Source organism: Pseudonaja textilis, chromosome 7 (genome assembly GCF_049901715.1).
Source record: "Pseudonaja textilis isolate UNSWEBS1 chromosome 7, rPseTex1.2, whole genome shotgun sequence".
NCBI classification, from domain to species: domain Eukaryota; kingdom Metazoa; phylum Chordata; class Lepidosauria; order Squamata; family Elapidae; genus Pseudonaja; species Pseudonaja textilis.
The window spans coordinates 55,781,678-55,793,980 of NC_141996.1; the positions used below are offsets into that span (position 1 = coordinate 55,781,678).

Sequence of the window (12,303 nt, forward strand, 5' to 3'; positions counted from 1 at the left end):
TACAATTCTTGCTGCTGTCAAGATATGTAATATGAAGTACATATTCTCCTTTTTTGGTATTTTTCTGGTACTATGCCTAACAAAAATATTTCTGGGTTATAATCTATGTATTGCTTTTACATTTTTTTGAACCATCTATGTATTTTCATCCAGTATTTTTTTGCCTCTGCACATGTCCACCATGTATGATAATATGTGCCCAGTATCTGGTTACATTTCCAACATTTGGCAGACATATTTTTAACATTTTTGTCAGTCTTGCTGGTGGCAAATGCCACCTATAAAACATTTTACATAAGTTTTCTTTATATGCAGTTGCCACTGTCAATTTATAGTTTCTATTCCAAAGTTTTTGCCATTTATCTAATTCTATAATATATCCAAAAAATTTTGCCCATACTATCATTTTTTTTCACCTGTTCATCTTCCATTTTTAATAAAAAGCTATATATTTTCTTTATTAACCTTTCATCTGTCACTAATTATTTGGTCAAATGCTGTTCCTTATAAAAACCATATGCCTCACTGTCTTTCTCATACCCTTGATTGTATTTGCAACGTAGCCACTAATCTAGGTCTATACCTTGTTTTTGCAGTTCTTGTTCAGTTTTAAGTTCCCCTTCTATATTCAAAATGTCTTTTTATATTACATTTTTTCCAGATTTACTATGTTTGGATGGATAAATGCTTCCATTGTTGATAGCTAAACTGGTATTTTCATATAGATTTTTGCTTTAACTTTTTCCCACATTACAAGTAAGGCATTCCTTACATAGTGTCTTTGAAAGTATCTATGTATTTTATTCTTGTCGTACCACAAAAAAGCGTGCCATCCCAATTGAAGGTTGTGGCCTTCTAAGAATAATAATTTCTGGGTCTAAGCATTATCCATTCTTTCACCCATGTTAGTAAAGATGCTTGGTAATAAAACTCTCAATCTGGTAGTCCAAAAACCCATGGCTTTTAGCTTCTTGCAGCATTTTCAATCTTATTCTTGCTTTTTTGCCTTGCCAGATATATTTCAAAATTATTATATTTAACTCTTCAAAATATTTTTTCTCTAGTTTTATTAGAATTGTTTGTAACAAGAAAAGTAACTTTGGTAAGATATTCGTTTTTATAGTTGCAATTCTTCCTACCATTGACAATAGCAAATTCTTTCATTTGTCCAAATCTAATTTAATTTTTTGTATTAACCTTGTATAGTTGTCTTCTTTGATTGTTACACAGCTTGCTGTTAAGTATATTCCTAGGTACTTTACTTTTTTTACTACCTGCAGATATTTTTTTGGTCAATTCACTTTTCTGTTTCTCTGTGAGATTTTTAACTATTACTTGAGTTTTTTCCTTATTTATTTTCAGTCCTGCCACTTCTCCATATTCTTCTACCCTTTTCATTAACTTGGAGCTTGTTTTCAATGGTTCTTCTACAATAAATACCAGGTCATCTGCAAATGCTTGTAATTTATATTTGTTTCTCTTTTTATTTCTATGTCTTTTATTTCTGGATCTTGTCTGATGTTTCTGTTGAGCACTTCCAATGTTAATATAAATAGTAATGGGGACAATGAACGTCCTTGTCTTGTGCCTTTTTTTTATGAAGTTCTCCATATAGTCCCCATTAATTATTACCTTTGCCATTTGTTTATGATAAATTGTCTTAATCATGTTTATGAACTTCTCACCAAAATCCATACAGTATAGTTGTTGTAACATGAATTGCCAATTTATGTTGTCGAAGGCTTTCTGCACGTCTAAAAAGATCAGCGTCATTTGTTTTTCAGAGTGGATTTCATAATACTCCCAACATGTCTAGGATGAATCTTATATTGTTTTTGTCATTTTGGTAAAAATCCATTTTGGTCTGGGTGAATAAATTCATTCAAGAATCTTTTTAGCCTTTCTGACATTATTGATGCGAATATTTTATAATCTACATTTAATAGTGATATAGGCCTGTAGTTCTTTATCTATGTCAAATCTGAATCTCCTTTCGGAATTAGTTATATTTGCTTCTGTCCAGGTATTTGGTATCCTAGCTATTAGCAGTACCCCATTATAAACTTCTAGCATTGACAAACTTAGCATGTCCTGTTGAGGGCAAAAGAAGAAGGGAACGACAGAGAATGAGGTGGCTGAAGCAGTTGGCGTGAGCTTAAATGCACTCCAGGAGATGGTAGAAGACAGGAAGGCCTGGAGGAACATTGTCCATGGGGTAACTATGGGTTGGACACAACTTCGCAACTAACAACATTGTGTCCTGTAAATATTTTTAAACTTCTGCAGGTAATCCATCCGGTCCTGGGAACTTATTGTTCTTTTGTCTTTTTATTGCCTTCATCATTATTCTATTTTTAAATTCTTCAGGCACTTTTGGTAGTTTAGCTTTTTTCAAGTATGACATTGCCCAACAGCTTCATGTAGATGTTAAATAGAATTGGGGAGACTGTACCAAGCAAAGGCTTCAGGCTCAATCTCTCTCTTCTGATCAACAATGAGTGGACCTAGAGTCAAGAAGGGGAAACATGTTGCCCATGGTGGAATCTTGAACTGCATTGCAAGGGGGAGGAATGAAGCGAAAAATCAGCATTGAGTTGTTGGTATGCAGGAAGAAAAGTTCTTCGGTAATTCTTCACAGCATTTGTCTGATAGATATACAGAGTGTATTTAATCTGACAAGATTCCTATCTTTATGCAAACAGCAACAAAAAACCTATTTTGAGCAATTTGTCCTGTTGTTCTTACTTTCCTCAGGCCATACACTGCCTCCCACTCCTAATCCTGAGCTGGTCCAGAACGATATGTTCAAAGTCCAGTGATGATCTCTTAAGCAGGGGGTGGACAATTGCCTCCTTCAAGGCAGATAAAACTGCTCTCTCTCATAGAGAACCATTTACCACCACATCATAGGCTCACCACCTGCTATCTTCCAAACAGACCTTAATGAACCAGAAAGAATAGGGATTTAAAAGACAGGTGACCAAACCCTGAATTTGTGGAAGATGCCACACAAGAAACCCAGCCGGGCAAATCTCAAAGAGGGGAACCTCCTCCACCAGGCCCAGCCAACAGGTTTGAATAATGCAAACAAAGTCAGCTCTCTCACCCACAATTTAATTGTGAATGAGGAAAGCCTTACTATAGGCTGAGCCTATATTAAGTAGTGGCAGCTGGATGATTACCAGGCTTTGGATCAGAGCATGGTGAATTGGAAGGCAATGCTAACACTAAAGCTTGAGGCCAGCTTCGTGAAACTTGCCAACCTCCATTTTCTACCATCTCTCCTTTTGCCTGTTACCACCCTTGCCTACATCTGCCCCCCGAGACTCTCTCAGCCCAAAATGCTCCACCCACAAGCCATAGGATCCCAACATTCTAATCCACCTTTAAGGACTGACCAGTATTGGAATGGGAAGCCTTCTGCCTTCTCCTGTGTCTTAGTTTAGGCTATCACATCTCTCTTTCCATCTCTTATACATCAAGCAATAAATTACTCCACACAACCTGCCCTGCTGTCATCTGGGATAGAAGAACCATAGCCTACAAGGCAAGGTTAACACAGAACACATTTTTGCAAGTCTTCTGTTATGCAGGGAAAAACAGTAATAGTAGCCCAAAGAACATCCCTAACCCATAACATTGTCAAAACCAGAAACTCTCCAAATGGCACTGGAGAGACAGATCAAAACTTCAGATGAAACAGGACTCCAGTTATGTAATTGCTTCAGCTGGCTGGCAAGTTGTATACAACTGGCAGAAAAGATGAAGCAAAAAAATGGCTGCAGTTCTAGCTGGCTAATCTGAACAGTTACAACACAGGCCAGTGTCCCTTAAAACTCTCCTGCCTGCTCCTGCTGCCATTCTGTGCCAAACTCAGAGATCAGCATTACCAGAAAATATAGAAATAGCCTCATCTGGCTGCGAACATAATCCAACAGCCCACAAGTCTGACTGTAGATCAGTCTTTGCTGCTACTGCTGCTTGGAAGTAGCACACCAGAGTTTGCATTTTCTCTAAAATCATCAAGCGCTGAGTAGCTGAGCCAAGGCCACTGCTAAAAGCTGGTATGCAATGTCCTGGAGAACCAGCTCATCTGAGATTTCCACTACCACTTTAGCCAATTACCATGTTAGACAAAAACAGCAGCTCTGAGCCTACAAATCCAGCCAACTCCCGATTTCCTCCAAATTGCTAGGTAGCTCTGCCTCCCTGATCCTTCTGAAAGCTTATCTGAGGATGCTGCGTTGCTCCAGTTCTCCTTAACTTAGTCATCACAACCCCAGCTCCCCATCCTCATGCCCAGCGTAAGTGGAAGGTTTATACACCTAAGTACGAACAATCCATAACATTATTTTAACACCATCTTTTATATAGCCCACAATATACTAGATCTCTTTACATTCTTTACTATTTTATTTATTATATTTCTATGCTACTTCCTAAACAAAAGCATATGTCAAAATGATATAAAAACATATCCATTAAAAAAATAGAGGAAATGAATAAAAAACAAAAAGCAAAATAGTCATTTATAGATAATATACTGAAAACCCAAGTGAACAGAAAGGTTTTCAAAAGTTGTAACAATAAATTTATTTCAGGGAAGAAAGCTTTCCAGATTACAGATATTAAGGAAGCCTTCCCTAAGAGTCTAGAATGGTCCTTGACTTACAACTATCATTTCAGACCAGAATTTCCATTATTAAGCAAGGCGGTTGTTAAATTGTATCCAATTCTACAACTTTTTCATCCATGATTGTTAGTTAAGCAAATGCTGCAGCGGTCATATGTCCAAGGACCAGTCTTAAGTTCCTTTTTTCAGTGCTGTTTTAACTTTGAATGGTCACTAAATGCATGGTTGTAAATCATGGAATTTCTGTAAATATGGCAATCAATCTTAGCAAATACCATAGATCAGGGGTCCACACACCCCAGGCCCAGTCACAGTCCACTACCAGCCTGTGGTCCATTCAGAACCAGGCCATAAGAAGTGATGGGCAAGCCCACGTGAGCAGGTGCGCAGCCCATTTGCGCAAGTAATGAGCTTGCATGGAACCATTCCCTTCTCTCCCCCAAGAGGGTCCGCAAAGCTGGAAAGGTTGGATATCTTTGCAGTAGATCACTCCTCTAGTGTTCTCGATGATTTATCAGGTCTATTTAGGGCTGCACATATTAAAAACCAAGGCCTGAACATGACATAGTAGCTAACCAGCAATCATTAATCCACATTCCCTCATCTGAAATAGTTACTACCACTACATAATTGAAAAATGTCATTACCCACAATATCAATTCTCATATTTCAAGAGGGTTTATTTTCCTGATTTAAGCATTTTCTTTTCTTTTAATACAAACATTAATTTGTTCCTTTTTAAAAATAATTTTGTATAAATAAATTTCAACTTCATTTGTATTGCGGTTGCTTAATATTAAATTTAAATATGAGGCCACTTCAAATATGCTAAATGTTTTTGGAAAATTTCAAGTATTCCTCTAAATGCATTAAAGCAACAGAATGCAGTGAAAAATATAACAAATATCAATACAAAATGTGAAAATCTGTATTTTAAATAAAAGCAACCATGAAAATACAGAAAAATATATTTAAATTAAGCTCATTTTTAATTTAAGCTTAAAAATTATTTATGCTTAACAAATACAACATATGTGTGTATTCTTCATTTTGCTTAAATATTATTATACATTTCTGTATTCTCGTATTTTTCTAGATCTTCACCACAAAAAAATTAATAACCTTCAGTCAATACAAAAATGGTGTACCTACCCTTAAGGATTCCTGGAATGAGGAGGCCTGGTATTGTGCATATTTAGCAATTGTAAACTGAGATTTACTGCTTTCACAATGCCATATTTTTTTTGTTCCAGTAGAATCCCAGTTTTCATCTAATGGTTGCAATAATTGTGTCCTTACTTCAACCAAGTGTTCATTATTAGCTTCTACCAAAGTTTTGGTAGAGAAGAGTCCCAGATCTAAGAAATAGGAAATGTGTTTAATGAAAGGAAAAGTTTTCATAACACAATAGTAGAAAAAGTTATAGACATTACCAACAGAGATTACAAAAAAATATTGCATTATTCACAACCAAAGCAAATGCTGTTTTAAAATATAATAACATTTGGATATATCTCTTTAGCATAAAAATAAAATCTGTCTCCCTTGCTCCGCCTCAAATTTAATTTTTATATATCAAACTTACCTAATTTAAGAGCTCCAGCAAGGCCACGTATTACAGTAACAGGATTGTTTGGATTTGTACAAAATTGGTGTAAAGGTGGGAAGAAAGCATCACGCTTATTTTCCAGCTACAAAAATAGAAACTAACACTGTAATTTAAATGTCATTGTTATTTCAAAATATAAATTTAGTCTTTTGATTATATTACAAGGATGATTTCATGATATTAATATTCAATCATAAAAATGGTCATTTAATGCATTAAAAACAGTGCAACAATAATCTTCAAAGAAAGGTATAATCAGCTAGATGTTCAGAGTGCTTATAAAAATTGCATAATAATACAACAAATGTAGCTGGAGTTTTTAAGGTGTCTAAGAAATAATAAACATTATTATACTTGGAACCATATAGAAATAAATAGGTCTATATGATAACTTTTATACAGAATATCTATATATAATATTTACAAGTATAATATTTCTTTTTACTGTAACTCTATTTTCCTAATTAATATCTTAAAATGACACATGTGTGTAAGCTTTCCTGAAAGAAGTGTGGTAAATTGGTTTCTGTATAGAATGTTTTTTAAATAGCAGTCTGGTTATTGAATAAACCACTTTTGAAATCTATTTGAAATGAAATACTAGGATGACAGTGGAAGTCTTATTGTTTTGGAAAACATGAAATAGAGTAGCTCTCTGTACTATATATACTAATAAGTTGCAAAAATCACAGATAATTGAAAAAATATTTGGATACCTTAAACTAGATTTTGCTTTTAATAAGCATTGTCATACTTTTCACAACTATCTCTAGACAATACGTACATAAATACTAGGTGTAGGTGGATTCAGCTTATCCTTTGGCAAGGGAGGATATGGAGGTGGTGGTGGTTTTGGAGGAGGACATTTATCCAATAAAATGCTACTGTTTGATAGGCCATTTTTCCCCAAATTCCTAAGAAACAAAATAGTTAAAACCTGATAAACACACAAAAATAAAGACCAAGTATTACTCTTATTACAAATTGTAGAAATCATTATTAAGCTTGGAAAAATATATCCTTCGTATATTTAATGAAGGGCTTCAATATTAGAAAGGCATTCTTTATCCCTCCTCAGTTTGCAACATCAAGATAACACATAAAAGCTGAGAGCTACAAAGCAGAAAAAAGACTTAACAAGAAAATAAATTGTGATCATTTACAGAGAACACCCTTTTTATCCACACGTGTGAAAAGGTACAAATACCATGAATAATACTCAGACACAGATTTACACTTGTGAATAAAGGATGTCATGACCGGGAATGTGATACCTTGCCACAGCCAACTTGCTGTGGCCAACTCACCACAAGACAACTCGTTGTAAGACAATTTAACAATTCTATTTAAAATAAAATAAAAATTATTTTCATTTTTGCCATTCAAATCTCATTCTATCTCTCCTTTTGCGTTCTTTCTTTAATGATTATATTCCACCATATATTTGATATTAGTGTAACTCTTGTCCCGCAATGAGTTGTCCTGTGGCAAGATGGCTGTGGCAAGTTGGCCATGTTGAGTTGGCTGTGGCAGGTTGGTCATGGCTGTGGTGAATTGTCATAGACCCATCATGTCTAAGTCAATAACCTCATCTTAAGAAGCACTGTTATTATAATTAAAAAAGATACAATATTTTGCAAATTACATAAAAATAACACTTTATCAATGAAACGGGAACAATTGTCAACTTTAAATTATTCAATTTTATCTTTTAAAATACTTTATGAAACTTGGAAAATATTTTTAAATATTTTAAGGAATAGTATATTTTCATAAGTAATAATTTGACTGCAAGTTAATTAAGTTTTCCTGTTACATATAATTTAAAAAATGCCTACCAGATTCAAGTTGTGGAAAAGGTGCCCAGATGGCAGTTACACAGGATCTTAAGGGAAATTAATTATCCCAAACCATTTTAATTGGGTTTCAGACTGGGGTGTATTATGAAGACATGCCTGTCAATTATCTTTGGCCATCCTAGGGTGTGGAGATGGTGCATCCATCCTTTCAATGCTGTTGACCACAATATAGTCTTGTAACAACTGCAAGGGCTGAGAGTGGGAAGAATTGTGCTGGAGTGGTTTCCAGTTTGTGTTGACGGGAAGGGGAGTGACTCCATCTGTGATCCCTTACTTGAGGGGAAAATTCTCCACCCAACTCTCTCTCCTCTCCTCTTTTAATCTTTTAAGAAGAGATTGCACAATTGTTTTTCTGAAATGATATAGAGTTTCTTGTTTGAGCACAGATCTTTCATGGGATGTAACTTCCTTATTAGAGACTAATATGCTACTGTTTTTGATGGGCAGGAACAGTGTGACCAGAAGAGCCTCTGGATTATTGCAATATGTTATGCATGAGACTGTCCTTGCAGATCATCTGGAAGACGTAGTTGGCATAAAATGCAGCAGCATGAGTAATGGGCATTTTCCCCCTTAATTTTCCCATGCGTAGGATCAAATTTTTGGATCAACCAGATGTTGATCCATTGATTGTGGCAGAAATTGACTGACCAACTTGTCATCTGGCACTGTGAGTAGAGAGAGTGACTGGCCCAAAGTCACCTGGCTGACTTTAATGCATAAGGTGGGACTAGAATTCATAATCTCCTGGTTTCTACCTTGCTGCCTTAAATCACTAGACTAAACTGGCTCTCAGTAATGGGCACTTCTCATTATGTCTATATGTCATCATTGCTTCACAAGTTGCATTGGCTGCAAATTCACTTATGGGTGCAATTGAAGGTGCTGGTTGTTACCTATAAAACCCTTCATGGTGTAAGGCCTAGTTATCTGATGGACCATCGGCTTCCAGAGTTCTGTTCACCTGGCATATTCAGGCAGAGTGGGTGTGTTCCAGGTACCCTCAATTTAACTTTGTCACCTTGTATGACTGAGGAAACATCCTTTCCCTGTTGCTACCCCTACCCTCTGGCACAGCTTCACCTCAGAGATATATGTGATGCCTGTTCTCCTCAACCATTCCCAGATCTTACAATAGTGTTTCTGGGAAGTTTATATTGTGGTTTTGTTGGTAGATTTCTCTAACTTATAACAGAACTCAGCAACATAATACAATTGTATTTGTATAACAAGTTGTATTCTCAATTTCAACAATTTCTTATTTAATATGCTTCAATAATTTATCAGTAATTTATAATTTATGCTTCAATAATTTTCTATTATATTTCTTACTCCTACATGGTTTATCACTTGCAATATGTTTACAGTAAATTATTTTAATATACAGCACTCTACTGTGTACTCTACTGAGCTATGCTCTTTAATATAATTGTTTTGAAGAAATATATTCATATAAATATATGAACATTTCTATATTTATTTGCTATATTTCTATACTTCTCCACAGATGGACATTTCATACAACAGAACTTTATAACTAATTGTACAGTAAAATCTAAAATAAACTTAAATAGCTACTGAAGAGAAATGAAATAAAATATGATTCAATTGTGAAGAATTTATAAAACAGTTTTTTTAATACAAAAATAAAAACCTTAGGAGGATAAAATATCAGAGCAAAATCCCAGAGTAATCCTTTACAGATAGTCTGTGGGTTATGACATATCGTTCAGAGACCATTCAAAGTTACAATGGTCCTGAATGAATGGACCTTATAACCAGTTCTCACATTTCTGGCCAATGCAATCATGATCTAGACACTCAGCCCCTAGCTCATGATTACATCACAGTAAACCATGGTCACGTGACTGCAACTTTTGATGTTGTATACCAACTTCCCACAAGTTAAGTCAATGGGGAAGCTGACAGGAAGTCAGAAGTCGTAGTCACGGAAGGTCCTTGCTTAATGACTCACATGGTTTTTGGGTTATGATGCCAATCCGGACTATTAAAAATTTTGTTGCTAAGCAACAAAGGCACTGATAGAGTGCTGACATAGAAGATCCTATTCAAAGATTCACAAGAATGAAATATAGTCAATGTTTCTTGGGACTGCTACTTATTTTCAAACATCTTTTATGTTTTCAACCATTACATTATTCACCCACATTTATATTCAAGAGTTCATTCCTTTCCTTGATTCACAACTGAGCTCCTATAGTAATCCTCTCACTGCCCTACTCCCTCATTGTCATAAAGATATTTAGAATAAAATAGAGAGAAAACTGAGACTGCCTATTAAAATATATGCAGAGAAGGTGCAAGTATGAGCTTGTTCTAAGTGTTACAGAAAGCTCTAATGTGCCCTATAGTTTGCAGTATGGGCTATGCAGTAGTAAGAATGCAACATTATAGTTACTGGAGATATTTAAATTTTGATCATGAATACATAATGCCAAATCTAAAAAACTCCAATATTTGCATGCATTGATTGTTTCTTTTGAAAGAATGGAATGTTTTTTATTTATTTTATTATTTATATTTTATACTTCTGAACTGCCTCAGAGGGACTCTTTATTCCTATCTTTATTTATAACAATTTAGAAACTTCCTTATGTTGTTAAAGGCAGGATGTGTTATGATTGGCTACTCTTTGAAAAAAAATTAACCCAAATACTCTTTGGGTTTATGAAAATAATTCCACAATAATTCCAAGAATTATTTCTTATAATAAAATCTTACAGACCAATCATGACAATTATTAAAAGTTGAAAATGCTGCAAATCCTATAATCCACAAAAAGATGTTCCCAAAGCCTAGAATTGGTTCAAAGAAAGGCAGAGTTATACCTCCAACTTTAAACCTTATCCCTACATTAGCAGAAACTTCAATAGAGTCTTCTTCACAGATTTAGTCAAAAAAGGAGAAATTATCATCTTGGGAGGAAACTATTAAATACGTTAGCTAGCTTTGAGATCAAGATGCAATATTATGAATCATTTTTAAAAATATATTCCTATTACATGGAAATCCAGATCTGAACAAAGCCTATACCCTATTTTTTGCACAAATATTTTAGCAATTTACAAACAAAAACTGAAACAGATTATTATGGAAAAGTATAATGAATTATTGCTACTGTTCATTGAAATCTTATACAGAACTTTGTGTGTGTATGTGTCAATACGTGCTCTATATTTTTCTTTTTTAGATTTCTTTTTTCTGTCATTTTTCATTTTTTCTATTATATTAATAGAAGGAAAACTCCCCACATGATTAGAAATTTAAAAATTTGAGAAATGTTAATGTTACCAAAATATAAAACCAAATAAAATATTTCCTACTCCAGAGTGGTGGATGTGGGAAAAACAGAAATTTTTAATTTTTTATGATAGCTGTTCAATTATTTAAAAAAAATTCTTACTTCAAAAACAGAAAGTTTTAAATCTTTAGTGATAATGCTAAATTTCAATATTAAAATTTAGATTAGTGTCTGCAATTAAAAATGATGTTTAGTAATATTTTGTCCCAAAATATTAAATTAGAAAGAATTGTGAAAATATACATAGTTAAAACAGAGTTTAATATACAGAATATAAAACTTCTATTTTTCCATAAAGAATTACAGTGCTTTTTTTCTTCAACCTTTTAGCCATGCAATTCTGTTCTTTTAGGGAACAAAAGAGCAGGCTCACATAGCTACAAGGAGTTATTTTCAACTCAAATACTTTTAAGTTGCTCTGTTCTCCTGAATAAACAAGGCAACCAATTCCTTGTTTCTAATGTAATCTCTACAGCAGTTAAATTTATTGCTGTTCAACACCACTAACAATCCTTTAGATGCCAAGAAGACAGAAAAAAATACAGCAATCTCTGTAAAAGTGAACCATAAACCCTGAAGTGTGGCCCAGGATAAAAAGAACAGGAACAAAACGTATACTTTGTGCGTAGCTCTATGCAGGGAAGGCATGTTGGGAGAGGAGACTCCTTCAAATTAAATAAAACCAATCCTTTCCCAATGATTTCAGTGGGGCAGAGGAGAATATGAACATTTACCATATTTGAAGTGGATATAAAAAGTCTTCATACACCCTTGTTAAAATGCCAGGTTTTTGAGATGCGGAAAATATAAAACCAAGATAAATCACTTCTGAATTTTTGTACCTTTAATATAACATATAACAGGAGTGTCAAACTCGCGG

General features: G+C 34.4%; 1 protein-coding gene across 8 annotated transcripts in view; it reads right to left on the minus strand.

Moving 5' to 3' along the window:
- The window catches only part of KDM6A (lysine demethylase 6A), a 223,006-nt gene that overhangs the window by 36,921 nt on the left and 173,782 nt on the right, over nt 1-12,303 (minus strand). For all 8 annotated transcript variants that reach the window (XM_026713584.2, XM_026713582.2, XM_087937691.1 and 5 more), the window contains 3 exons: nt 7,027-7,156; nt 6,219-6,324; nt 5,786-5,991 (listed from right to left, as the gene is read on the minus strand). In XM_026713584.2, the coding sequence (XP_026569369.1) occupies nt 5,786-5,991; nt 6,219-6,324; nt 7,027-7,156 (442 nt within the window). The remainder of the gene's footprint in view (nt 1-5,785; nt 5,992-6,218; nt 6,325-7,026; nt 7,157-12,303) is intronic.